Source organism: Callospermophilus lateralis, chromosome 6 (assembly GCF_048772815.1).
Source record: "Callospermophilus lateralis isolate mCalLat2 chromosome 6, mCalLat2.hap1, whole genome shotgun sequence".
Taxonomy (NCBI): Eukaryota; Metazoa; Chordata; class Mammalia; order Rodentia; family Sciuridae; genus Callospermophilus; species Callospermophilus lateralis.
This window is the reverse complement of record NC_135310.1, coordinates 126,533,439-126,560,902: the sequence shown is the minus strand read 5'-3', so window position 1 is coordinate 126,560,902 and position 27,464 is coordinate 126,533,439. Positions and strand designations below refer to the sequence as shown.

General features: G+C 44.9%; 2 protein-coding genes across 4 annotated transcripts; both read right to left on the bottom strand.

The window, feature by feature from the left end:
• Positions 1–330: 330 nt before the first annotated feature.
• Flot1 (flotillin 1) lies at positions 331–14,537 on the bottom strand. 3 transcript variants are annotated; one of them, XM_076859015.1, is made up of 13 exons: positions 14,367–14,537; positions 14,006–14,062; positions 13,652–13,731; positions 13,480–13,570; positions 13,051–13,194; positions 12,807–12,926; positions 12,624–12,719; positions 12,088–12,240; positions 2,680–2,861; positions 2,317–2,362; positions 2,052–2,189; positions 1,659–1,823; positions 331–639 (listed from the first exon to the last, which is right to left on the bottom strand). In XM_076859015.1, exons 2-13 carry the CDS (start codon positions 14,024–14,026, stop codon positions 610–612), a joined length of 1,266 nt encoding a protein of 421 aa, XP_076715130.1. In that variant the 5' UTR covers positions 14,027–14,062; positions 14,367–14,537; the 3' UTR covers positions 331–609. The 3 variants fall into 3 exon arrangements, with proteins under 3 accessions (XP_076715130.1, XP_076715128.1, XP_076715129.1); XM_076859013.1 differs by having other exon boundaries at positions 13,656–13,731; XM_076859014.1 differs by lacking the exons at positions 13,480–13,570; positions 14,367–14,537 and having other exon boundaries at positions 13,656–13,731; positions 14,006–14,022.
• A 441-nt stretch (positions 14,538–14,978) lies between these two features.
• Ier3 (immediate early response 3) lies at positions 14,979–16,248 on the bottom strand. Its single transcript, XM_076857799.1, has 2 exons — positions 16,023–16,248; positions 14,979–15,911 (listed from the first exon to the last, which is right to left on the bottom strand). Exons 1-2 carry the CDS (start codon positions 16,233–16,235, stop codon positions 15,651–15,653), a joined length of 474 nt encoding a protein of 157 aa, XP_076713914.1. The 5' UTR covers positions 16,236–16,248; the 3' UTR covers positions 14,979–15,650.
• Positions 16,249–27,464: the final 11,216 nt, after the last annotated feature.

The window sequence follows — 27,464 nt, the reverse complement described above, 5'->3', positions numbered from 1 at the left end:
CAGCCTTGCTTAACTGCTGAGGCTGACATTGAATTTGTGATCCTGTCTCAGCTCCAAAGCTGCTAGAATTACAGGTGTGCACCCACCATGCCCAGATCCTTAGTGTGCTTTTCTGGCTACAACCAACATGTTGGGGAAGAAATTAACTACAATTCTTAATAATATACAAACAACTTTGTTTTCTTCCAGTCCAGAAAGCTATTAAATGCAAGGGAGCAAGCTACATTCTAGCATCCATTTTGAACTGGTTCTATTAATCGTTCATACTTAACTAAGCATTTATTTGGTAAGAATCTCCAAGACCATTCCTCAATCTTTGTCAGGAACAAGTTCTAGACAACAGGCTCAGACAATTTTATTTAAGGAAGTTAAATAAGTTGGGATGGGGTGGAGTGGGATCATCAAGGGCTGGCAGGGGAACTCTGGGGTACTGAGAGTCATGGCAGACTGAATTTGGGAAGGGGAGCAACCCCCTTCAAGGCAAGGCACAGGCTATTGGCAAGATGTAGGAACCCCACTGTCAAAAGATACTCAAGGAGGTCAGCTGGGATGCATGCATCAGAACCATTCAGGCAACTTGGAGGCTGGTTACAGGCAGGGGCTGAGGGTTCAGGCTGTTCGCAAAGGTTTGTGGTTCACCTGGCAAAAAGACAAGAATTGATGGCACTTGCAAACCAGGTACCCTGATCTCCCAGGCCCCCACTCAGATAAATGGGCTATAGGGAGGACACGTAAGTCCAAGAATCTTTCTGTAGTGCACTGCCAAGCAAAGTCATTCAGACCCATGTATAAAATGTCACTGAAGAGGGTAGAACTACCCTTGGCCCTTTATCTTGTACTGTAGACCTCATGAAGGCTCCAAGGAACCCAGCTTGAAAGTCACTGGTATGATCCAATGCTTTCATCTGTACACATACTTTTTATTTAACAAACAATGCTTACTATGTGCCAGGCATGGTTCTGATCACTGAAAGTATTTCTTTAACAGTTCAAAGCTTTTTTTTTTTTTTTTTTTTTTTTTTTTTTTTGCGGGGAGGGGGAGTGGAGTCGGGGTGGTGTAGGCTCTAGGGTCTTGTGAGTGCTGGGCACACTTACCATTCAACTATCCATCCAGCTCCTTCTTAACAATTCAACAGGGTAGTTTCTATTATTAACTCGTTTTTAAGGTAAGGATATAGATACAGAGGGGTTAAGCTAGCAGGCATTGGAGCCAGAAGTCACACAAAAACAGTGTTCCAGGGCCTGTTATCTGACCTCTTCCATAATCCATGGATGAGTAAACTGAGGCACCAAGGAAAACAGTGATAATTATGGCTTGGAATTATTAATTCATTATCAACAGGCTGCAACTACTTCCCTGTACTAGTGAAACAATAACACAGGCCCAGCTTCACCAGCTATGAGTGGGCTGCTACTTTACATGTCAGAAGTAGTGTTCTTCACTTTGTAAAAATACTACATACCCTAAAAGTAGTTTAAAACAAAACAAAACAAACAAACAAAAAAACCCATCTAGGTAGAAGTGTTATCAGTGTGTCTGACACACAGAAAGCAGTTAATGTCTGGATTCCCAGGTGTCCTGGATGCCGGTGAAATACTAGGCCTACTCCATCACATGACACAGAAACTCAGAAATTCTTCACCCCAGAGACCCTCACCTGGGAGATGCTGACACCTGTGAGTCTCTCCACACTCTCTGGCAGGCGGCTTAGGATGTCCAGTACCTCCCCAGTCACTTTGGCTGCCCCCATGGTCCCACTTCCACTGGACACCAGTGTAATCTTATTGGCTGAGGTCAAGGGACCACTGATTTCCTCTGCCACCTGGTGGGTGAGACAAGCCTTGTGAGTGCCCATGATCTGGCCTCATCTCTCATCAAACAACTTAAAGACCTTTATTCTACTTCATGCTTTCTCACTTTGTTCCCTGGCTTTTAATTCCCACTCCTAATTTAATGCCCCCTAGCTTGCTTCTCCCCAACCTCCTCATTTCACCTCACCCCTCAATCCCTGCTTGTGAATTCTCTCCCAGAGCCCATACTACCCCCAGACCTGGGGAAGTTTCTCTAGCAGCATGTCCAGCTGGGCAGCCTCCTGGTACAGCTGGAACGCTTCTGCCTTCTTAGCCATCTGCTCAGCCTCTGCACGGGCTCGGGCCCCTATGGCAAAGGCTTCGGCTTCCCCGCGCATCTGACCAAGGTACAGAATACTTGTAATGGAATTAATGGGAGTAATTAAGAACAAGAAACCCAAGGTCATGCAGGAACCCACAAACCACTCCTTCCATAAGCCAGCAAGGAGCCACATCCTAACTCACCCGAACAGATTCGGCTTCTGCCTCTGCCTGCATAATCAGCTGGGACCTAGGGACAGAAAGGAAGTGGAGGGAGGAGCAGAGGAGGGGTCCTTGGTCCCAGGAGAAACACCCAGCACTGGAGAGTCAGCCCCCCACCCCCAACCAAGCTCCTTAGGAGTCCGGGTGGGGAAGGCTTCAGCTCTCCATCGGCAGGTAAGCTTGGCAGAAGAGTCAAAAGGGAACCAAGAAGGGCTGGGACTGCGTGAGGCACAGGTTCGATCCTCAGCACCATATTAAAAAATAAATAAATAACGATATTGTGTCCATCTACAATTAAAAAAAAAAAAAAAAAAAAAAAAAAGGAACCAATGAGGGAGCATTTACTTCTCTGCTTCGGCGAGCCGCTCCAGCTTGTAGCGCTCAGCCTCCGCCGGCTTTCTCACGCGGGCCTCCAGCTCCTTCTCTCGGCGTGCGATCTCTTGCTCCTGCACCGCCACCTGCTGGGCCCGCTCGACCACCTGCACCTGCACCCGCTGCTCCTCGATCTGCTGCTTAGTCTTGGCCACCTGGGTATGAGGGGGGCCCTCAAAGTCAGAGCTAAAAAGCCATGTACCCGGGAGGAACCAGAGAGACCAGGGCACCAGGATGAAGAATAAAAATAGGATTAGGTCCATGAAATCGGTTCCCAGTCGGCTCAGCCTGTTCAGTGGAGTCCCTTCCCATACTGATCCAAGGCAGGGCCCTGGGGCAGCCTCATGCTCTTCTTCAGATCCAGGAAAAAAGATGAGGGATCTAGCCAATTAGAGATCGCATGACTGCAAACCCAGCACTTAGGAGGCTGAAGCAGGAGGATTACGAGTTCCAGCCTAGCCTCAGCAACTTAGTGAGATGCCGTCTCAAAATAAAAAATAAAAAAATAAAGGGCTGTGGATGTGCTCTGTGGTAGTGCATCCCTGAGTTCAATTCCCAGTACTAAAAGAAAAAAAAAAAAAAAGGGATCTGAAGATTTAGCTTCAGAGCTAGGTGGGGCCAGGACCTGCTCCCTCTTCTCCCTCAGGCAGGGGGTTAAGTGTCCCTCAGAGAAGCTTACATATTAATCTGTTGCACCACTGTCTCCTTCTACAGTACAAATACCTTGAGGATGCTGAGCACTTAGTGATCTGCTACCTTCACATTTTCATTCAAATCCATCCACCTCTCTCCATCTTTTTTTTTTCATACTTTTTTTAGTTGTTTATTTAGACCCTTTATTTTATTTAAATGCAGTGCTGAGAATTGAACCCACTGCCTCACACATGCTAAGCAAGAACTCTACCACTGAGCTACAACCCCAGCCTTGCCTCTCTCCATCTTTGCTGCCTTAATTTAGTGTGGGCCACCATCAACTCCAGCCCCAACAAATGCAACAGACTGCTGACTTTTTTTTTTTTTTGCCAAGTCGGTGGATATCTTGGATAAAAATGGTTTTCATTTTTACTTTTAACATATGGCACAAGTTCAAAAGAAAAAAGTAGATGATATGAAGTAATGCTTCCTCTCATCTCTTTCCCCAAACTACCTAGGAAGCAACCACTGTGACCAGCCCTCCCATCTCCATAATGAGGCTTGAACCCAGGGTCTTGTGCATGCTAAACAAACTCTCTACCACTGAGCTATATCATACCAGCCCATTCTATTTTTTTTTTTTTTTTTAATTTGGTGCTTGGGGTGTAGATCAGTGGTCAAACACTTAGCAAATGCAAGACCCTGGATTCAATCCTCAGTACTGGGGGTGGGAATTATTTTGAGACAGGGTCTAAGTTGCTGAGGCTGGCTTCAAACTTTCAATCCTCCTGCCTTGGCCTCCCAAAGCAGCTAGGATTACAAGTATGTGCCACCATACCCAGAAGACTGTGTGTGTATATACAGAATTCCTCTTATTTAAGCAGATTTTTCTTATTCCTGTAGTGCACAGGGATCAAAAGGCTCTTGCCAAGATGTTGATGAGGAGAAGTATCAGGAAAGGAATACCCTTCTCCATAGTTCTATTACTCAAGCTCAGCCACAAACCATCAGACCTATAGGTCTCATCAGTACAAATGATGGTTCATTTGCTTTCTTCTTCTTCTTCTTTTTTTTTTTTTTTGGTACTGAGGAGTGAACCCAAAGGTGCTCAACCACTGAGCCACATCCCCAGCCCCCCAACCCTTTTGTATATTTTATTTAGAGACAGGTCTCACTGAGTTGCTAAGTACCTTGATAAGTTGCTGAGGCTGGCTTTGTACTCGGGATCTTCCTGCCTCAGCCTCCTGAGCCACTGGGATTACAGGCCTGCACCACTGTGCCCAACTCATTTGCCTTCTTTTGGACCCAGCTCTTAATTCTGGATATGGTGTCTGGTATTGTCTTTGACCCTTAATTTTCAAAACTATTCCAAACTGGACTGGTTGCCCTCTACACCAGTGTGCAGGATCACCTGTCTCCTATACTGGAGTCCGTGTATCCTGTCACCAACTCCCCCCACACACACCTTTTCTTATTTCTGCCCACATTTTGGTGCAACTGAACCTCCAGTAGCTCCTTCAGAATATGAAGACAAAAATTTTATTTACAGATCTTACTTCTCTGAGTATTTTATTTTACCCTTCTATTTGAACAATTAAGCTGAGAACAGTTTCTATGTTGGAACAAATTTCCCATCAGAATTTTGAAGGCACTGCTCCACTGTCTTTCATCTTAAGAAAATTTAAGTCATTTTTGTTACTGTAAGGTTTTATTATTTTTGTCACTGGGGATTGAACCCAGGGATGCTCTGCCACTGAGCTATATCTCTAACTCTTTATAATTATTCTGAGACAGGGTCTTGATAAGTTGCTGAGGGTTTCACTAAATTGATGAAGCTGGTCTTAAATTTTCGATCTTGCATTAGTCTCCCAAGTCCCTGGAATTCTAAATGTGGGCTACTGTGCTGGGTTGTTTTTTGTTTTTTGCTGCCTAGCTCTTTGTTTGAGATCTGTTCTTTTTCTTTGGAAGCTTTTAGCTCTCTCTCTCTCTCTCTCTCTCTCTCTCTCTCTTTGTCATAAGTGTTCTTTCATATTGATTATTTTGATATAGATATTTTCCATTCATTGTGTCAGACATTTGGTGGACAATTTCTTTTTCTTTCTTTCTTATTTATTTATTTTTTTTTTTGGTACCAGGGATTGAACTCAGGGGCACTCAACCACTGAGCCACACCCCAGCCCTATTTTGTATTTTATTTAGAGACAGGGACTCACAGAATACCTAAGTGCCTTGCCATTGCTGAAGCTGGCTTTGAACTCAGGATCCTCCTATCTCAGCCTCCTGAGCTGCTGGGATTACAGGTATGGGCCACCACACTGGCTGGGTGGACCATTTCTTACCAAATCTGCCTAAATAAAAGGAATTCTGGCCTTCAGTGCAAATATACATTTCTGAATTAATTCATTGGTGATTTCCTATTTTCTTTGTTCTGCTGAAGCTCCTGGACTGGTCTGTAATATTCTTATCCTTACTAATAGTTCCAACTGTTTCTTTCCTTTGGGAAGTTTACTAGAATTTTCTCCTGTTTTTTTTTTTTTTTTTTCCTTTTAATTTTTGCCATATTATTGGTTTCTATGTGCTCTTTTTTGTTTGTTTGTTTTCTGTTCTATGTCCTGATTTCCTGACTCTGGGCTTTCCTCTTATCTCACAGAAGACATTTTATTTTTGTCTTTGTTTTGGTGCTGAGAATTGAACCCAAGCCTCACACATGCTAATAAGCATATGCTCTGCCATTAAGCAGCTATTATTTCAAGCCTTCTTCTCTCTGGATATTACACATCCTTCAAATAATTTTTGCTCTTTTGTCTTCCACAATGGAGGATATCCTCATTGATCAGGTAATTCCTAGTTGTCTCTTCTGGGTAAAGAGTGTCTAAACACTGAAAAGAGGCTCTGAGTGCATGGGTGAGCCTTGTTGACTTTGACTTCCCCCCACCCCCCCTTTGGGATGATCTGAGCAGACCATGTACTGGAGAAGTCTCCAATTCAGGACCTTGAAGTCTTTCTTCTTGAATTGGTCATGTTTCCCAGAGCAGTGTTCCCATCTCTTTTTTGGAAAATGGAGCTTTGGGAGTTGTGTGGGGTTGAAGGGGCTGGCTGCCAGCATTTAGCATTCAAAAGGCTAACCATCATTTCATGCCCCTCTTATTTTTTTAAACTTTATTTAATTTATTTATATGTGGTGCTGAGGCTCGAACCCAGGGCCTTGCATGTTCGAGGTGAGTGCTCTAGCGATGAGCCACAATCCTAGTCTCTCATGCCCCTCTTATTGGTAAAGTAGTCTAGCCCTCACCTGTGCCAGGACAGCCTTCATCACATCCCCTTGCTTTACTTTCTTCTAACAATAAATGCTGCTGGGGCAGGGGAGAAGCCATTATCTACAGTAGGAGGCCAGCAAAGGGCACTAGTCGTAAGTTACTTTTCTCCTATTCCTTCTATTTCACCAGCATTTATTATAGCTCCAAGGGCACCTGGTGCTGCTAGCTCCTGAGCCTTAGATCCTTCACTGTCTTCCTCCCTGTAGATGTCAAGCTCAGCACTCTCAGACCAGCTTGGTCAACTACCACTGATCTCCAGCTTTCAAAACAATGCTGTGGTGTCTGTTCCTATTTTCTCCATCTATACCTTTTTTTTTTTTTTTTTTAGTTTTAGTTGGGCACAATATCTTTATTTATTTATTTTTATGTGGTGTTGAGGATTAAACCCAGGGCCTCATGTATGCAAGGCAAGCACTCTACCACTGAGCTACAATCCCAGCCCTCATCTATACCTTTAAAAAAAAAAAAGAATCATTCTGCAGTTTTGGTGAGATTTTTAGAAAGCATAATTTAGCTGCATTTGCTCAACACTTTTTTTTTTTTTTTTTTGGTACTGATGAATGAACCCAGAGAGTCCTTTACCACTGACCTAACATCCCTAGAACTTTTCATTTTTTTTTAAATTTATTTTTTAGTTTTAGGTGGATACAATATCTTTATTTTATTTTTATGTGGTGCTGAGGATCAAACCCAGTGTCTCCTGCATGCTAGGTGAGAACTCTACCACTGGGCCACAACCCCAGCCCCAGCCTTTTCATTTAAAAAAAAAAAAAAATTATAGTTGTAGATAGACAGCATGTCTTTGTTTAGTTTTTTACGCAGTGCTACGGATGGAACCCAGTGCCTCAGACATGCTAGGCAAGCACTCTGTCACTGAGCTACAGCCCCAGCCCAACCTTTTCATTTTTAATTTTGAGACAAGATTCTAATTAAGTTGCTGAGGCTGCCCTCAAAATTGTGATTCTCTGCTTCAGACTCCCTAGTGGCTGGGATCATAGGCATTCACCACCATCTTTGAAAAAGATTCCAATTCATCTCCTGCTTCCTCTCCCTCTCCCTCCCTCTCTCTCAACTTTTTTTAGTTGCAGTTGGACACAGTATCTTTATTTTATTTATTTGTTTTTATGTGGTGGTGAGGATCAAACCCAGCACGTGCCAAGCAAGCACTCTACTGCTGAGCCCCAGCCCCAGCCTCCCTCTTTCTTTTTAAAGATGGGATCTTGCTCTGTTGCTCAGGCTGCCCTCAAAGTGATCCTTTTGCCTCAGCCTCCCAAGTAGCTGGCACTCCAAGCATGCCAACCCACCTTGTCTTTTTCTTTTGATAATTCATTCTCTGCAAGGCAATAGGACTGATCCTTAAAAAATATAAACGTAAACAGCTGGGGATGTAGATTAGCAAAACAAACACACACAAACACCACACCCCCACCCAACGCAAAGTGAACTAGACCATAGTGTCTCCCTGAGTAATGTTCTCTAATAGCTTTTTCCATTGTGCTTTGAATTATCTTCTGTCTCAATCCAAATCCTAAGTTTGTTTCGGGTCCTGCCTGCTTCTTCTTCTCACACTCAGAATACCAACCACATCAGATCAGGTATCTTCTGATCCTCAGACATACCAAGCTCAAGCTCAGGGTCTGTGTACTTATTGGTCCCTTTACCTAGTCATTAAGGACACATGATTGGTTTTGTTTTGGTAGTACTATATATATAGATAAACCCAGGGCTTCATCCATGCTAGAAAAGCACTCTATCACTGAGCTACATTTCAAGTTCTTTTTTTTATTTTGAGAGAGGGTCTCTTTAAGTTGCCATGGCTGACCTCAAACTTGCTACCTTCCTGCCTCAGTCTTCCAGGTAGCTGGGATGACAGGCATGTGCCACTGTGTATGGCTGCATGACTATTTTTTGCAGTACTGGGCTTGAACACAGGGGCGCTCTCTCACTGAGCCATATCCCCAATCCTTTTTATTTCTTGAGTCAGGATCTTGCTAAATTGCTCAGGCTGGCCTTGAACTCTAGATCCTCCTGCCTCAGATTCCTGAGTATCGGGATTATAGGCATGTGCCACTGAGCCCAGTCACATGTCTATTTAATCAGAACTAACCTAGAATGTTCTAGACCTAAAATTCCTCGCCTAGACACCTCTTTCTTATTTTCAGGTTTTATCTCAAATTATCACCTCCTCATAGACACTTTCTCTGTCCACCCCTAACCTGACAATAGTCTTCCCTACAGTTTTCACATCACCCTGTTTATTTCCTTCACAGCACTTAGGTAAGATAACTATAAGGACTGGGGATGTAGCTTTATGGTATAACTTAGCATGCATAAGATCCTGGGTTTGATTCCTAGCACTGCAAAAAAAAAAAAAAAAAAAAAGGTGGGGGGGGAACCCAAATAATTATAGCCTGAGAATGTCATGTATTTGTTTATTAGTAGTTTCCTCTGTTATAACCCAAGCTTCCTGAGAATGAGAATCTTTTCTGTCTTATTCATACATTCATCCTCATTTTCAAAATAATCTCTATGCTGGGCACAGTGGTACACGCCTGTAGTCCCAGTGATTCAGGAGGCTGAGGCAGGAGGATCACAAGTTTGAGGCCTGCTTCAGCAATTTGGCAAGGTCCTGGACAACTCAGTGAGACCCTTTCTCAAAACAAAAAATATAAAAGATTGGGAATGTAGCTCAGTGGTAAAGCGCCTCTGGATTAAATCCCCAGTATTCCCCTTTCCCTACATAGAAATCTGTCACATAGGGGCTGGGGATGTGGCTCAAGCGGTAGCACGCTCGCCTGGCATGTGTGCGGCCCGGGTTCGATCCTCAGCACCACATACAAACAAAGATGTTGTGCCCGCCAAAACTAAAAAATAAATATTAAAAAATTCTCTCTCTATATATCTGTCTCTCACTCTCTCTTGAAAAAAAAAAAAGAAATCTGTCAAATATAGACACTAAATAGGTTGTTTGCTAAATGAATATTTATTTTATGAGTACCTAGCACAGTGTCTGGCACATAAGAAACTGATAAGAGTTAAACGGAGCCAATGCAGCATGCCTGGATTTACAGACAAGGAAAGCCTTTTAAAAGGGTTAGGAACTGTAATGGTTTGGATAAGTGTCCTCCAAAGGCCTAAGTGCTAAAGGCTTGGTCCCAGGGTGATACTTCTGGGAGGTGGTAAACCTTTAGGAGTTGGGGCCTTGTGGGCCATTATGTCATGGCCATGAGGTGAATGGTTTTGCTCCACAACACACTCCCTCCACAATGGTATCTTGCTACAAGTCTAATCATGGACTGAAACCTCCAAAACTATGAGCTGAAATAAATCTTTTCTCTTCATAGTTTATTATCTCAAATATTTTGTTATAGTAACAGAAAGGAGACTAATACAAAAATCTTACCAGCCAGGCCTGGTGGTATACACCTTTAATCTCAGAAACCCAGGAGGTGGAAAAAAGGGCTGGGAATGTAGCTCATTGATAGAGCACCCCTGGGTTCAATCCAGGAAGAAAAAAAAAAAAAAAAGAATCATATCCACATCTCACCATAAGCTAGTAGTTTTTATTATGTGATATTTTTCAAACTCCAATGTACATGCAAATCACCTTGGGATTTTGTTAAAAATACTGATTCTGATTTAGTCAGTCTAGACTGGAGCCTGAGATTTTGTATTTCCACTAACCTTCTCAGTGTTCCTGCTGCTTCTAGATGGACCATATTTTGAGCAATAAAGCAGTATGGTACTGCCAATAATCTGTCAAACCATGCTGAAATTCTACATCATAATTAAAGATGTTTTGTACCTCAACTTACTTTCAGCTAGTACCAAGTCTTGGCAAAAACAAAATTCACTATGTAGCTATCCTTCAGATAAAGTCTCAAAGGTAACATTGACTCTTATTACTTACCCTAGTTTTGTTTTGTAAAATAGCCATGAACACTGAATTAGCTGATACTTATTTTGTTCCTAGGAGAAATATGGGTCAGATTCCTGTGAGCCTCTGATCAAAACTTATTTTTTTGGTAACAGGGACTGAACCGAGGGTCATTTTTTTGTTTTTTACTTTGTAACAGAATCTTACTAAACTGTTTAGGGTCTTACTAAGTTGCCCAGGCTAGTTCTGAATTTGCAATCTTTCTGCCTTAGTCTCCCAAATTGCTGGGATTATAGGTGTGTGCTACTGTGCCTGGCTAATCATAACATTTTTATCAACCAATCAATACATAAGCTTGTTTTATGTGTTTCTGTTTAAAGACACTTTATATATTATTATAGTTGGTTCAGTAACACAGACTTCATGTCTAAGTATGTCAATTCATGCCTGAACAAAGCTTATGTAACATATATTTTCTCTATAAGGCACATCAGAATCTCTTGTGTTAAGAGATTCCAGATAGCAATTCAGCACTATGTTTGGGGTACCAGCATTGAACCCAGGGGTACTTAATCACTAAGCCATATACCCACAACTTTTTTATTTTGAGACAGAGTCTCATTAAGTTGCTTAGGGCCTCACTAAATTGGTGAGGCTGACCTCATCCTTGCGATCTTCCTGCCTCAGCTTCCCAACCCACTGGGATTACAAGCATGTACCACCATGCCTGGCCTATGATTTTATTATTTATTTATTTTTGTGATGCTGAAGAATCAAAACCAGAGATTCATGCATATTAGGCAAGCAATCAACACTGAGCAACATTCCCAGCCCCAGGGGTCATTTGAAAAGCAAGATCACCAACAAAAAGCACAAAAAAATGCAAATGAAAATGACTCTGTTTATGGTGTGAAAGCTGAAACAAGAAGGCAGAGCATCTTCTTGTTTGACCTTGTCTGCAAGCTATGCATCAGGCAACTAGGATTTTGCACTACTCTGCTCAATATAGGCCAATGACCATGAAAGTGCTGCAAGTACTGATTTTGGGGTTACTAATAAATTTTAGTGAATAGGCAAATTTTCAGATATGGGATCCATGAATAATAGGAATCAGTTACACCTCCTTGCAATATTAAGGGATGCCCATAGATCATTTTGCAGGATTCAATGTCCATGTCCATGTTTTCCTTCCTCATACTCTTTCTTGATCATCAGGGCTGCTATTAGCCTATTGTGTGCTCTTGCACAAATCAGAAAAAGGTGACTTCCTCTCTGTGGATGCAGACCCATGCCACAGTGTACAGCCTGGCAAGTGGTGCATGGGCTGCATCTTTTATCTGGCTCACATCCTTTCATGCCTTTCCTTTGCTTTTCAGCTCAAGTTTGAGTATTTTGAGTCTCTCTTCACGTGGGGGGAGGTAGATTAGAAAAGGAGATCCAGAATAAGATCAAAGTTAGAATGATAAATAGTAGTGTGCTGGAATGGAGAGCACAGGAGGAAGTAGGAGGGGGCAATAAACAGCTTGGCCATCTGCTTAGTGTGGCAGCTCTCACCTGAAGCTGATAGGCCAGGTCAGCTTGTGCTCGGCGAGTATTGACCTCAATGTCATATGCAGCCTTCTTCAGTTCATAGTCCCTCTGTGCCTTGGCCATCTCAATCTCACTCAGGTACTGAGCAGAAACCTTTTCTTGCTTGGCTTTAGCCTCCTGTCCAAACACAGATCAGGTAGGAAAAGTCAGGGCAGAATGAGGAAGGCCATGGATAAGAGCCTGCCCCTCACCAGGCTTCACTGCCTTTACCCCAGGCCTCATTTTCCCCCCTGCTAACTCACTTCTTACAATTCTCAAACAAGGCCATACATGCTAGGCAAGTCCTCTGCCACTGGTTACAACCCCCAACTTTTTTTTTTTTTTTTTTTGATCCTCTTGCCTCAGTCCCAGCATAGGTGGGGTTACAGGCATGAATACACAGCCACACCTAGCTTCCTGCCAACCTAGTACTGTAGTCTCATTAGCTCTGCCCCTTCTACCCATTTTTCACTGTGTGTCCTATAAGCCTATGGTGACAGAGCAACTCCCATCTCTCTCACCCGGATCCCAGCATCTCTCTTGGCTTCTGCTTCCCCAATTCGGGCATCTTTTTGGACTTGTGCTGTTCGAGCCTTCCCCAAAGAGTGCAAATAGTCCTATGGGAGAGGTGCAGAAACTAGAGTTGTCATGAGGTTTTGAGATGGGAGCAAGGAAATAGGGAAGAAATAGCTGCCTAGTTTCACCTGGTCATCGTGAATGTCCTTCAGAGTGTAGCTAACAACGCTGATGCCCATGTTGACCAGGTCCGAGGAGGCTACTTTGAAAACTTGCTCTGAGAATTTCTGTCTGTCCTTATAGATCTCCTAAGACAAAAGAATGGTAGGAATTTAAGCTCTCAGATCCACCATGTCTCACAGATTAGCTGAGTCCTTAGGCTCCATTCAGTATGGCATCTCTACTGGATTGTTTCCTTGTCCCCAAGCCCACCTCCACAGTCATGTGGGCCATTATAGCCCTCTGGTGACCCTCCAGCGTCTCCAGGGCAATGTGAGCAATCTCAGCCTCTGTCTTCCCCAGGAACATCTGGCAGGCAGCCGCCAACATTTCCTTGTTCTGCCCCTGTATTTTCACCTGCAGCCAGAGTAGGGATGGGGGGGGGTGTCATTAGGTATCATGAAGCCAAGGAAGAAGCAGGGAAGGAAGGGGAAGCCTCTAAGAGCAGTTTCTTCTATCTCAGGGAGAAAGAGGAGGAGGAACCAAGTGCCTTGGGGTGGCTGTAGTAGGACAATAGCAGAGACATTTTTTTTTTTTTTTTTGAGGCAGATATTGAGAAGGCCATGGTCAGAAAATTCTTAATATGTGGGACAGAGAGACTGGGAAGTGGACTTTGGTGGGGAAAGGCTTTGAAAGCCTCACCTGGGCAATGCCCGTGACTGAGATGGGGACCCCATGGCGAGTATAAACCTTTTCACTCTTGACATTGAGGGTCAGTGTGTTGAGAGAAATCCTACGGGAAAAAGAAGGGGTCGACAGTAAGAAAAAGAGTAGAGTGAAAACTGAGGTTCCCCTTCCTTGGTTCTCTTCCTACTTACCTCTGAATTTGCTGAATGCAAGGCAGTACAAAGACTCTTCCTCCAGCCACCATGACTGGGGGGCTTCGGCAGAAACCTGCAAGGTGAAGGCATTATGCAGCCACGATATGGCTAGGATGTGTTAGAATGAAGAACTTGAGGGTAGGAACAACCCACAGGAGAGGATATGGGAGCTTTTGGGGAAGGCAGCCTGGGCCTTGGAGTTGGGAGTTCCTAACTCAAGCAGGTAGCTTGAGGTCATGAGGGGGCAGAAGCTTGGGGTCTGGGGTCGGGAGCTGGTAGGGGGAGGAAGGCGCAGAGACCGGACTTATAGGGGTTTGGGGTTCACTTGTGGGAAAGAGAATACTTACCTGAGACCACCATGGCCTCATTTGGGCCACAAGTGAAAAACATGGTTCCAACCGGAGCTGGAGGAGAGGAAGAAGAAGCTTTTGCAGATGGGAAAGGAGCGCTGTGGCGGCCAAGGGAGGGAACCCTTTCCCTTCCGACAGACCCACCCAGTCTGCACCCGCTACCGCTCAATTCCTTCGGGGCTCAGAGGTCCGCTAAGTCTCTTTGTGAAATTCCTAAGATTCCCAAGGACCCTTTCCTACGCGTGCACGCCCTTTCCCCTTTATCTGATGAAGCCCTCCCGCGCCTGAGGGCCCCAGACCTTTCCCCACCAGGCACATCCTCTGCAGCCCAGGGCTTCATCTCCCCTCCCCCACTCACCTTCCCGGAAGCGGGAGGCGGCGGGGCTGGGGTCTCGGGAAGGGCAGGGACGTGCAGAGCTGGGAGACCAGCAGGATCGCGGCGGTCCCACCTTCCTGGAAGCTGGGCCCACACGAGCGCCCCCAAACCGGCCGCGCCCTGTTGCTGCGGCAGACGCGACCCCGCCCCCGCCGCGGACCAACCCCTCGGCCCCGCGCGATCGTTCCGCCCCTTTCCCGGCAGGCCCCGCTTGGGTCTGCAGCCCGCCAGCTCCCCCGGGCTGCCAGTCGAGCCCCGGGTGGGGCTCACTGGCCGCTGCCCGGTCATCTGCCAGAGCCTAGGGCCCCGCCTAGGCCCTCCATGCTCCGCCCCGCGGCGCGGGCCGCAGGCTTTCCTGAGTAAGAAAGGTTGCCACATCTCGGGTTTGCCGCGGACTAACTGGTAAAACCGCAGTATGAGCCACATACGACTGCATTCGGAGGCCGGATCCGTCCCGTGACTCCGGGGAAAATGGGTTTCGTGGCCCGGGGAGAGGTAAAGACTAGCGATGTGGCCACAGTTCCTCCCGCCAGTCATTGGGGCGTGAAGATGGGTAATGGGGACTCGTCGCGGACAAAGATACACTCGGAGGACTGCTTTCAGTAAATCAAGTTTATTTTGTTCACAGAACATACTGGGCGACCTCCGGCTGCCGCCTCCTGACAGCCCATAGACGTCCAACCCCGCTGTCCCTAAGGGGAAACTTAGAGATTGAAGGCCTTAGACTTTATTCCCAACGGTCTGCCTAAATCTCAGGCAATAGACCGGTAGAGTTGAGGTGCTGGAGAATGGAGTATCACCCTCTAAACCTACGACCCACCACCATGCCCGATTCCCAGTTCGGGCGTCATCCCACCCGTCCCTTCCACTACCTTTTCCCACTCTGCCTCAGTTCTAGGAGCCCTCCCTCCACCAATCTCACAAGGCTCAATAAATACCAAAAGATCTGCATTTACAGCAGGGGAAGCATATCTCGCACCCTTGCATAAGTTAAAATAAATATTACATACATCCCTCCATCACCTAGGAGGACATACATAAATATATATAAATATTAATTAGGTGTAGTGACAAATAAATTAACGCCGCTCTCCTTCCCCACTGGGCTTAGCCTGGACGTGTCTGTCTCCGGTCTCGCCCCAAGCACCGGTCGGCCTGGTCTTGGCTGTAGTGTTCTGAGTTCTTGTTGCCTTGAAAGTCCCAGTTTGGGATACACTCTCGGGCACCAGATACGCCTGGTGTTTCTTGGGTTTTTCAGGTTCTTTGTTAGAAGGCAGCTGGGTGTTGCTGGAGAAAGGTGCTTACGTCCAGATAGTAGTCAGAGGGCTCCGAAGTCAGATTCAGGTGCTCGAGGACTGGGGGAGCCGGGATGGGCACAGGGGACGCGGAGCTGGGGACGTCCTCCTGCGTCAGGGGTGCCGGCACACCCTCTTCAGCCATTAGGATCTGGCAGAAGATGATGGCGAGAAGAATAAAGAGGAACCTTTTGGCAAGGTTAGGTTCCTCGGCTGGCAATTGACGCCGGACCTTAGGAGAGACAAAAAAGTGGACAGATCAGGTCAAGGTCTCGGAGTCCATTCGTTCCCCAGGGCACCTGGGCGGCGTGTCCCCCGGCCTCCCCACTTTCGAGACACTCACCACTCTAGGATAAAGGACCCTGCGGCTGCGCTTACGGTGCCCGCGAGAGGCGCCAAGGCGTGTGGCCGAGGCTACCGTCCTCTCCGGGAGAGGATCGAAGGTAAAGATCTCAGGGCCGGAGCCCCGCCGGAGTCCCGGGCCGGTGGAGGGGGCTGGGGACGACGGGGCCCTCAGGCCGGTCATGGTGGGGAGCGAGCTTCGAGAGTGACACATCAGTGCTGAGGAGAGTTTAGCTAAGAGCTGACCTACCGCCAGGCAGAGCTGTTTAAGTACACCAGAGAATTGGGCGGGTTCTTGTAACTCCTCCTCTCGCAGCAGGGGAGCTTTTGGCTGGAGCCGGGCTGGAAATTCCAACAATTAAGCAAAGGGAGTGGGTGGAGACTTGGACTGTGCATCTCTAGGTGCCCGAGCGCACGCTGTGCGTGCGAGTCGTGAATGCTGGTGGGTGAAATCCCAGGGGGCAGACACATGTCGAGGCATTGTGGCAGCTGGAGCATGGCCCAAGACGGTTTAGAAGATGATTCAGTCACCATCGTGGGGTGGCTGGGGGTCTTAGAAAAGGAGATATGGCCATTATGCAACAATACTGACCCTTCAAGGTCAAGGAACCGCAGTTAGAACACACATTCACACGCCAAGGGCATGTGGATAGCACACACTCCTGGCTCCCTAGGGCATAACGGTACATGCCTGTATAATCCCTGTGAGGAGGACCACAAGTTCCACGCGTGCTTGGGCAACTTAGTAGAGCCCTAAGCAACTTAGCAAGACCCTGCCTCTAAATAAGTATGTAAATAAATAAATAAGGGTTTGGGGTTGTAGCTGTGTTAAAATGCTCCTGGTGTCAACCCCCAGTACCAAAAAGACAATTTTTTAAAAAATAAGAAAACACATACAAACAGAAGAAAGCACAAACAGACATAGCCCTGCCCATCTTAGCACACATGAAAACACACAAGTACATTACACATTCCCATGCTATATGCACGTGACACAACACAAAGTAAAGACTGCACAGAGACAACAAAATTACTCTTAGGTGTGTACAGAAATATTCACACATAGGCTGGTGCAGAGAACCACAAAATACAAAGGCAAGAGGTTAGCAACTGCCCGTATTTCCCCCTAGTAGTATGGGTCGAATAACAAAATTTATGTGAAGAACTTCTTGAATTGTGAGGCTTATTGAATTCAAATATTGTAGTAGTGGTAATTAGTCAACACACTATGGACACATTTCCATACTGCCTTAGAGACCACTCGTGAACATGGAATTTAACATTTTTTGAGTATTCACCTGTGGCAGGAGCTCTGTTAAAACTACCACTAAAGCAGAGTGTGGTGGCACATACCTGTAGTCCTTGCTATTAAGGAGACTGAGGCAGGAGGAAGGACCACTTGGCCCCTGGAGTTCGGGGCCAGCCTGAGTAACACAGTCAAGACCCCCATATCAAAAACAAAACAAAAAAGAAAAAGTACTGTTGAGAATTCTGAAGTCAGTTTCAATGTCTGTGCTGCTAAATGAAGCAAGTCCAATAAAGCTGCTAGTTTGGCCCCAAGGGCCTTACCCTCTGGCATGGGGAGAGGACCATGACCACTAGAACTCTCCTGAGAAACTGTTTAAAGGGAACCTCAAAGAGCGAGTATTCATATTTGAGTGATCAATCAGGGGAGACTTCATGGAAGAGTGCCATTTGAGATGACTTTAAACAGTGTGTGGGATATGACAAATTCAGATGTAAAGGATGACTATGAAAAAGAGAATGGAATCAGAAAGACCTTGAGCTGGAAAAGTACAGGATGTGTTTGGGGAATCACAATAAAAACAATCTCAGAGTAAATTTCCTGTAAAGGAGTAGTGGGAAATAAAAATGGCTGGAAAGAAGTTTGGCAGGGTGAGGAAATCTTAGCTGGCAGGCCAGGGGCATGGGTTTGACTTTCTACCATGAAGCTCGTGGTTCAAACTGGAAACTGACTGTGATAAACAATATTGCCTAGAGGATGAGAGACTGGGGCAGGCAACAGGAGGCTACTGCAAGTGCTCAGATCAAGGGTAACACAGGCCTGAAAATGTGATTATAAAAGATATTCCTAGCATGAGATTACCAGAATTTGGTAATGACACGGTTATCTTTAGAGGAAGGGAACCTAAGGGGCTTGATGACAGCAAGAGGATGAAAGACCAGAGCTGACTCTTGGACTTTACACCATCCTATTCAGCATGGTGAAGAAGGTGATACACATATGACCTCTTCCATTAGAATCTGGGCTACACATGTCTTTGTGTCCTCCATAGAACCAGCATGGTGCCTCCAGGCAATAGTTGCTCAATATTCTTGCTAAATTAAAGGTGAAGATGCAGAGCTATAAATGTGCACATAGCGTTCACACACTAGATCCCTCCAGGATTTTTTATATTTTTATTTTTTTATTCTACCACTGAGCTACAATCCCAGTCCTTTTTATTTTTTATTTTTTTTTAAGAAGTGGAAAAAACTTTTTTTTTTTTTAAGAGAGAGTGAGAGAGGGAGAGAGAGAGAGAATTTTAATATTTATTTTTTAGTTATCGGCGGACACAACATCTTTGTTTGTATGTGGTGCTGAGGATCGAACCCGGGCCGCACGCATGCCAGGCGAGCGCGCTACTGCTTGAGCCACATCCCCAGCCCCTATGTTTTATTTTTGAGACAGGGCCTCACTAAATTGCTAAGGCTGACCTCAAGCTTGTGGCCCTTCTGCCTCAGCCTCCCCTGTTGCTGGGATTATAGGCCTGCCCCACCACTCCCAGCCCCTCTTAGCTTTTGTAACATGGATACACTCCTCCAAATCCCCCAAACAAATGTACAGGGTCTTAAGAAAAGCTGGGATAACTCTTGACACATACGCCAAGCAGGAAATACCAAAGGACATTTTTCACCAAAGACATATGTAGGAAGGCAAATAAGTCCCTAAATAGATATACTGTTACTGTATATTCAGTTGCCTCCTGACACTATATGTGCTGCATTTTACACCTACTCTTCTTGTCTAAACAATAAAAGTCCCCTTCCATATGACATACCTCTTTCTGTCAGGCATAAAACACACCTCCTCTGCAAGGATATCTTTTTCCCACATCTGCCTTTCACACCTGCCACCACCTTACATTTATACCTGAGCACAGTGCACCTGCACACCTTCCTGGATCCTTGTTCCAAGGTAACACACACAACCCGGTGACTAACATACATGACACAGGGGGTAGACAGACCCTCATGCACAGTCATAAGTTAGGGTGGAGGGGGAAAAGAGTGATGATGGAAGAAAACTTTGGTGGGGGACAGGGGGAGGCACCCAGAGTCAGGAATGCATAACTTGTTTATGATGGAAAATTTCTGCAGGGTATTAGGCAGAGAGGGGAAATGAAAGGGATGTCAGGATCTTGTTTCACCACCACCTCCTACATCTGGAATCTGGGCCTCCAGTCGGGCCTAGTTATTCTCACTGTCCTCTTGCCACAGAGAGACTTCTTTTTTATGGCAGAACCAGAGTGAGACAAAGAGAAGACCCAGAGAACCCAGACTGTTCATCATTTTTTCTCACCAGATCTCATTCCCATTCTGGCTACCCAGGGCCCTGCTCCTGCTCCTCCCTGACACCCAGGAAATTAGGGAAAGGTTGACAATGAATCACGAAGCTAAAGAGGGAGTGTGGGGGTGAGAGTGGGGAGATGAGATAAGTTCAGGAAGTGCCAGTTGCTAAGACCATGTGCTGGATCTGTTCCCAATGTCCGTATCCTAGAGAAACAGGCCTTTAGTCTCTGGCATTTTTAACTCTCCTCCTGTCTCTTTCCGTATTCCAAAGATCATCATGTTTCTTCATTTCCTTCCTTTGATTGGTGTCTTGACCCTCCACCCTCCCAAATTGTAGCCTGTTGTTTGTTTTCTTCATAGCAATTGAGGAATCATGTTTGTATTTGTTTACTTTTGGGGGGAGAATACTGGGAACTGAACCCAAGGGCACATGCATGCTAAGTAAGTGCTCTATCAGTGAACTACATCCCTGGCCTGTCTTTGTTTACTTTTTGCTGTTATCCCCCCACCACCACGACCACAAACACACTCGAATATAATTTCCAGAGTCTCTAGAGCCATATCTGCCCTTTTTCAATAGATCTTTGTGGTAGCATCAGCATATGACCTGGCTGATCCGCCACTGAATCAGGAACAACTGCTGGTGACGAAGCCCTAGGAGTGCATTGCTGACCTTAGGTCCAGAATGGAGGCCAGCAAGGTGCTGAGAAAGGGTGGAAGCAGACTGGACAGTGAAAGGGAGACAGATATTTGAAAGTGGGAGCTTCTGAGAAAGGGAAGCAGGAATGGAACCCAGGAGTTGGAGACAGGAAATGACAATTTGAAAACTCCTAGCTATATCTGATACTTAGTAGATAATAACTACTTGTTAACTTGAGATAGGTTTGAGGTTGAATGGAAACAAGGGGTAACAAAAAGAACATTATAATCTAGTGGAGGAAATACAGCTGTTACTTATTAACTATTTGCTATTGAACCAGTTGCTTCTGTAAAAGCTTGTTTCCTCAATTAACACCTGGGCAAACTGACCTTTAGGTGATTGCAAAGATTAAGAACATAAGTGTTCTGGTCCCAGGCAGTAGTAGGGACTTTCCTTGTGGTACCCTTCAGTGTAAAGGGGCTGCTTCAGAGCAGGGGCAAGCACAGTGGGCTAGCCCTGGAACAGGAGACCAGGATGAGAAAACAGCCTCCCAGTGCTAAGATCACCAGGAGAAGCCATTTATCTTTTCATCTCCCCTTCCCTCCCTTTCCATTTTAGGCAGGCTTTGTGGTTCTTTGTTTATTCCAGAGGAGCAGAGACTTCTGCATTCATAGTTCTTGTTCATCTAATGCAGATGATTTTAGATACCCTTCCCCTGTCACCCTCTTTGTATGCAGTTTAGCTAGAACAATCCTGGCCAGAGGCATGGAGATAGGGTGGGGTGGTGAGTTTTAGGCAGCAAGTTAATAAATGACCCCTAAAGACATTTGTTTAGCTCCTAGGAGCTAAAGACCAGATCAAGACCAGGCCCTGGCAGCTTCCCCTGACGCAAAGGCAAGTCAAGAGTGCCTGAAGCATCAAGGCAAGGTCATAGAAGTAACACTGCCACCTGCACTGGGATGTAGCTCAGCCCGTACAGCCCAATGCAGCCTAGCTGCACAGGGAGGCCATAGAGAACAGGGAGCTGGGGAAAGGACGCAGCATCCCTGCTCTCCTGCCAGCACCAGCTTCATACACTAGCTTCCAGGACCTAAGGTTGTGGCTCCTTCCTCTGGCTTGTTTCCTTCTCAGATTATAATTCTATGAGAGCAGAACTTTATCCATCTTGTTTGGTGCCATTTCCAATGCCTAGATCAATACAGCCCGTCTGAAACACAGGACTCTTTAGTTAGAGCTCATCAAAGGGAAGGCAGCTTGTAGCTCTTTATACTTGACTCCAGTGTTGGCATTGGAGAGGATGACTGCAATCCAAGTCAAAAAACATAATCATACCAAGCAATTTAGCAAGACCCTGTCTCAAAATAAAAAAAATTGACTCAGTGGTAGAGTGCTACCTAGTGTGCTCAAGGCCCTGAGTTCCATCCTCAGCACAGTACTCCCCCCAAAATAAATAAATAAAAAGAAAAGAAAGAAAAAGAAAATTTTTAAAAAGACATATAACTATGGGTGGGGTACAACAAACAAAGTATTTCCCTTTTGTCCTGCCTTTTCAGACACCCTGTATTTACTGTTGACTTGATCTGTAAAGTGAAGGGCTTAGACCAAAGGCTCTCTGGTGGCTCTTCCTCCTCTGAAACCTCATGATTCAGCAGCATCTCTCATCTGTACCTGAAAGTTAAACATGCCTCCTTCCTCCTTTCAAAGAAGCTGCTGCCATAGACCCTTTTCTTTTAAGATTGGGATTTTTTTTTTTTTTTTCCCCCAGAGAGGCCTCTGGAACAGAGAAGGGTGCTGGGGGTGGCCCGCCTACAGCTCCCTGTCTGGTCAGTGGGGATCGCGTGTTAGACTGGGGTTTGATCTGCTGCCAAGGGTGAGCCTTGCGGTGGTTTTCTGGGAAGGGTAGATGCCATGTGTGACTCAGAACCAAGTTAGGGAAAAACAAGCTCACTCAATTGCTGGCATCCTCCCGGCTTTGACCATGAGCTCATAAAAGAGGAAGCTGGGTTGGGCAGACAGTAGTAGCTCTGCTTTCCCTCAGCTTTTCTCTCCACCACCTCACGGATTCCCTAGAGTGTCTGGGCCTTAGGCTGCCGTCACCTTGGCTCCTAGTCAGCTCTAGCCCTTTTATGACACTTTCTCTTCCCAGACAATTGGTCAGTTATTTCCCTGAGTTGGAAATCCCACCCAGCACAGAAGACTGATTGTTCACAAGGGGAGACTGAGAATGACTTGTGCTCTTGGCTCTTTTGAGCTCTTTTCCTGGACCATGACCATCTTATTTCCAAAATAAGCGCTGCTAACCCTAGAAGGTCAAATGAAGGGCTTGCTTGATTGCTAGGATTCCGCAGTTCAGGAAAGAAACAGGGAGTCCCTAATTACTGGGCAGCTCAGCTACTACCCTCTGGCTGCTGCATCCCAGTTGGGACCAACTTACCCAATACTTTCGGAATTCAGAGCAGTTCATTACTAGAAAGGCACAATTTATTTTAGCAGAAATTATAAAAGTCACGGGCCACAAAGAACCTAACTAACTCCAGTCCCTGTACTCCACCTTTTCTACCCTCAGAACTTTCTTGTTAAAACACAGATTTGACCATGACAATGGCTGCTTTAGTCATTTAAGTGGCTCCAAGCTTTCTGGTGGCATGTATGCTGGTCTCTCAACCTAAATCTAGGTAACTTCACAGGCTTTCTCTCTCTACAATCCCATTGTTTCCCCATCTGTGCCCCTCTCACACACGTCAACCTCCCCCCCTCCCATAGTAGAGGTTGAACCCAGAGGTGCTCTACTGCTGAGCTATATCCCCAGCTCTTTTTCATTTCTGTATTTTGAGAAGGGTCTCACTAAGTTGCCAAGGCTGGACTGGAATTTGTGATCCTTTTATCTCAGCCTCCTAAGCTGCTGGAATTACAGGTATGTGCCACCATGCCTAGATTCACGCATGCTAAACTCTCTAAATTAGTTCATCTACATTGTACATGAATCTCTTGATGTATCAAACACACTGTATTATAGTAATTTGTGTAGTTTTATCTTTCTGATTGCCTGGGGAATGCATGTATCGTTGTGACTAGTTCCTTTAATGCTGAGAATCTTTTGACAAGGCCTATGAAGATTCTTAAATTATCACCATTTTAGGGGCTGTGAGTATAGCTCAGTAGCAGTTTGCCCATCATGTGCAAGGCACAGGTTTCAATTTCCAGTTCTGGGCAAGAAAAATGTGAGCATTAAGAAAAAAAAAATCAGTAAATGTATAATCAAGATATTCTCACTTCATCCCTGGGGACTGAGCTCATCCTCTCTCTGATTCTAACCTTTTTATAATTTGGTCATCATGGTTGATGATATTGCATATTTTAAAAGTCAGACATATTGAAACATAATTTAAGTGCAGTAAAATGTGTCCTTTTCAGGAATATGATTTAATTAAGTGTTTGTTTGTTTGTTTTGTGTGTGTATGCTGGGGATCAAACTCGGGCTTTATACATGTTAGGGCAAGCATTCTATCACTGAGCTATACCCTCAGCCCCTAGTTGGATGAGTTTTCCCTCCGTCCCTGGAATGGAGATTAAAACCAGGGGTGCTTATCACTGAACTACACCCCCAGTTCTTTGGATTTTTTATTTTGAGAGAGGATCTCGCTAAGTTGTCTAGGTTGGCCTGGAACTTGTGATCCTCTAGCCTCAACCTTCTGAGTAGCTGGGATTATAGGCATGTGCTACCATGGTTGGCCCCTATTTGGATGAGTTTTGATAAATGCATGTATTATGTAAATGCCACATTTCCAGCACCTTAGAATGTTCCTCATGCCCCTTTGTAATCAGTTCCCCCTTGAACACACATACTCCCAGCCTCTGGCAACCACTTATCTGATTTCTGTCTTGTAGTTTTGCCTATTCTAAGATGTCATCTCAATGGAACCATAGTACACACTCTGTGTCTAGATTCTTTTGCTCAGTACAATATTTTTGCAAGTCATCCATGTTATTGCATGACTCAGTAATTCTTTTGATTTGTGAATAATATCCCGTTGTGTAAATAGACTACATTTGGTTTATTCATCCTCTATTAATAGGCATTTATGATTTTTTTTCTTGTTTTGAGGGTTTTTTTGTTTGTTTCTTTGTTTGTTTGGTACTGAGAGCTTAGGGGCATTAGGGGCCTTTAACCACTGAGCCACATCCCCAGCCCTTTTTATATTTTATTTAGAGATCGGCTTTCACTAAGTTGCTTCTGGCCTTGCTAAATTGCAGAGGCTAGCTTTGAAGTTGTGATCCTCCTGCCCCCGCCTCCTGAGTCACTGAGATTACAGGCATGTGGCCACTGCGACTGGCTTATTTTGAGCTACTATGAATAAAACTGGTATACACACTCATTTACAAGTCTTTGTGGACGTGTATTCTTATATCTCTTAAATATCCAGAAGTAGTATAACTGGGTATGTTTTTAACTTGAGAAGAAATCACCATGTTGCTTTTATACTCTGACAGGACTGTTTTAAGGAGGCTGCATGGAAATGTCCCTCTTGTAAAGTCTTATTTTAACTTTGTAAGGTCAAAACAATTTTGTCAGGGAATAACTTCTCACTCTAGTTACTTCAGGGGACAGAGGTAGGCTGGGATGCAGCCATCTCAGTAGCCAACAGCCTAGACTGGCATGTCCTCCAGAGACCACAGCAGCTTCAAAAAGCAGCAGTAGCCTCAAGGGCACAGTCTCTCTTGACCCAAGATTAACCTGGGCTCAGAGTCAGCCTGCCAGCCACTCTCCTGGCTCTGTTTTTGCTGCCTGGCTGTATGGTGTAGTATGAAATAACACCAGCCAAAGCTTCCAAGCATGTGCAGTGTTTTGACCACACGGTTCCAAGTGCTATCCATGAATCAACTCACAAAACCTTCATAACCCTCCATTATTCCCCATACCCCTTTTTCATGGATGCCACAAATTAGGCAACTCACTTTCTCAAAATTCCATAACCATGCACTAATGGGAGTTCAATTTGAACCCAGTTTTCCCTCATTCCAAAGTCAATCAACATGGTGCATTGGTCAGAGTATGGCCACTAGAGCCAGTCCACCTTCGCTCACTTTTTTTTTTTGTAGTGCTAGGGATCAAACCCAGAGCCTCACACAAGCCAGGTAAGCACTCTACCACTGGGCCACATCTCCAGCCCACATTTTAATTTATTTAGTTTTCCTGGTAAGCCTCTGAGAGGAAGGTCAAGCTCATGCCTATTTTTCAGGTGAGATGACCACATAGAGGCTCTGCAAAGCAGGGCAAGTGGCACAGTTGTATTTGGCATTCAAGAATTCTGGCTCCAGAGAGAAAGCTGTCACCATCTATTTTCCTGCCTCTTTACAAGCCTCCTTATTCACATTATCCAGTTCACTGCCCTTGCTCTTTGTGACTTTGGGATTTTACACCTGCTTTGACGTTTGTGTCCCTGCTTTTGTTTTATGTTCAAACTCTGAAAGGACTGTGTACACACTCCCAGGATAGACTGACCTTGTGGGGCAGCGCTGTGAAACATTCTTACCTCTTGCCAGCCCTTGGGAAGAGGCTAATGCCCATAGCATGGCAGAGATCTTAATTTAGCAGGTGAGATCTGGGTGGTAAGGTTATGTCTAGGGTGACCAGACCTAAGGCTCTCCCCCAAACATCTTCTCCTGAGTAGTGGATGTAATCAGAAGACACTTTAAGACTTTGAGGTCATCTCAAAAGATCATTTCTAGCCGGGTGGTGGTGAACGCCTGCAATCCCAGTGGCTCAGGAAACTGAGGCAGGAGAATCTCAAGTTCAAAGCCAGTCTCACCACAGAGAGGTGCTAAGCATCTCAGTGAGACCCTGTCTCTAAATAAAATACAAAATAGGGCTGGGGATGTGGCTCAATGGTTGAGTGCCCCTGAGTTCGATCCCTTTTACAAAAAAAAAAAAAAAAGATTATTTCTTTCCTCAAATGAATTTTGAGTTCTTTCTGATAAGAAGACTAATCATTAAATGCACTGATACACTGTGCCTGGCATATACTATGTACTTAATGGATTTTAGTCAAATGATGAATGAATAAATAAAGAGGCCTAGATTCTTTTAATTTAGCTCTATCTTGTCTAAGTAGCATATGACTATTTAAATTCAAATTAATGAAAATTAAATTATGTTTAAAATTCATTTTCTTTATTATGTATTAGCCACAGTTCAAGAACACCATAACCATCTATGGCTGGTGGTTACCATACTGGAAAGGGCAGATATAGAACATTCCCATACTTACAGAAAGATCTGTTGGATAGTACTAGGCTAGATGATGGGTGGGGTGAGAGAATGAAAAGTGCTTCGTTGAGAAAACAGTGTAGGCTGATGGGTTTCATAGGCTGTGGACTTTTGAGAACATTAAGATCAGCCAAGAGCAATAGTGTATGCCTATAAACCAGTGATTTGGGAGAATGAGAATAGCAAGTTCTAGGCCAGCCCCAGCAACTTAAAGAGACCCTGTCTCTACATAAAAAATAAATATATTTTGAATAGGGCTGAGAATGTAGCTCAGTGGTAGAGCGCCTCTGAGTTCAATCTCCAGTACTGCAAAATAAATAAACAATAAGTTAAGATCATTTGCTAGATGTGGTGGTACATGGCTATAATCCCAGTTACTTAGAAGACTGAGCAGAATTGTAAGTCCAAGGCCAGCCTAGGCAACTTAGTGAGACCCTGTCTCAAAATATAAAATAAATAGATAAATAAAAAGGGTTGAGGGGTGTACAGTCCTAGCATGCACAAAGTCCTTGGTGTCCTTGGTTTGTTCCCTAGTACTAAAAAAAAAAAAAAAAAGAAAGAAAAAAAAGAAAGAAAGAGGTAAAATCAATCCCCTCTCATTAGATTTTTTTTCTCGTACTGCCAATTCAGGACTCCAGAAGCCACTTCCTGAGAAATATTTTATTGAGAAAAGGAAAGATTTTTCTGTTCACATCTACACTTCTAGGAAAAGGAAGTCAGGAGGTTGAAGGGGGAACTAAGGCGACTAAATTCCCTGTCATTGGTGACACAGAACTAACTATTCTACTGCGCTTTGTACCCATGATGTCATCCATTCTCAGGCAGCACTGTAAGGACACAGAAGAGTGGTGAGAATAAGAGGCCAAAGGTCATAGACTTATTAAACAGTGGAGGCTGGTCTCCACACTCAAAACATCAGTAGGAGCCAGGTGTGGTGAAACACGCCTGTAATCCAAGCTGCA

What these genes read in the sequence shown, in the direction of transcription:
- Ier3 (XM_076857799.1), bottom strand. Translation starts at nt 16,235, where the DNA reads ATGTGTCACTCTCGAAGCTCGCTCCCCACCATGACCGGCCTGAGGGCC. An exon ending in GGGTCCTTTATCCTAGAGTG is followed by an intron (nt 15,912 to 16,022) that starts GTGAGTGTCTCG and finishes GTCTCTCCTAAG; the next exon opens with GTCCGGCGTCAATTGCCAGC.
- Flot1 (XM_076859013.1), bottom strand. Translation starts at nt 14,048, where the DNA reads ATGTTTTTCACTTGTGGCCCAAATGAGGCCATGGTGGTCTCAG. An exon ending in TGAGGCCATGGTGGTCTCAG is followed by an intron (nt 13,732 to 14,005) that starts GTAAGTATTCTC and finishes TTCACCTTGCAG; the next exon opens with GTTTCTGCCGAAGCCCCCCA. An exon ending in CAGAAGCCGAATCTGTTCGG is followed by an intron (nt 2,190 to 2,316) that starts GTGAGTTAGGAT and finishes TACCTTGGTCAG; the next exon opens with ATGCGCGGGGAAGCCGAAGC.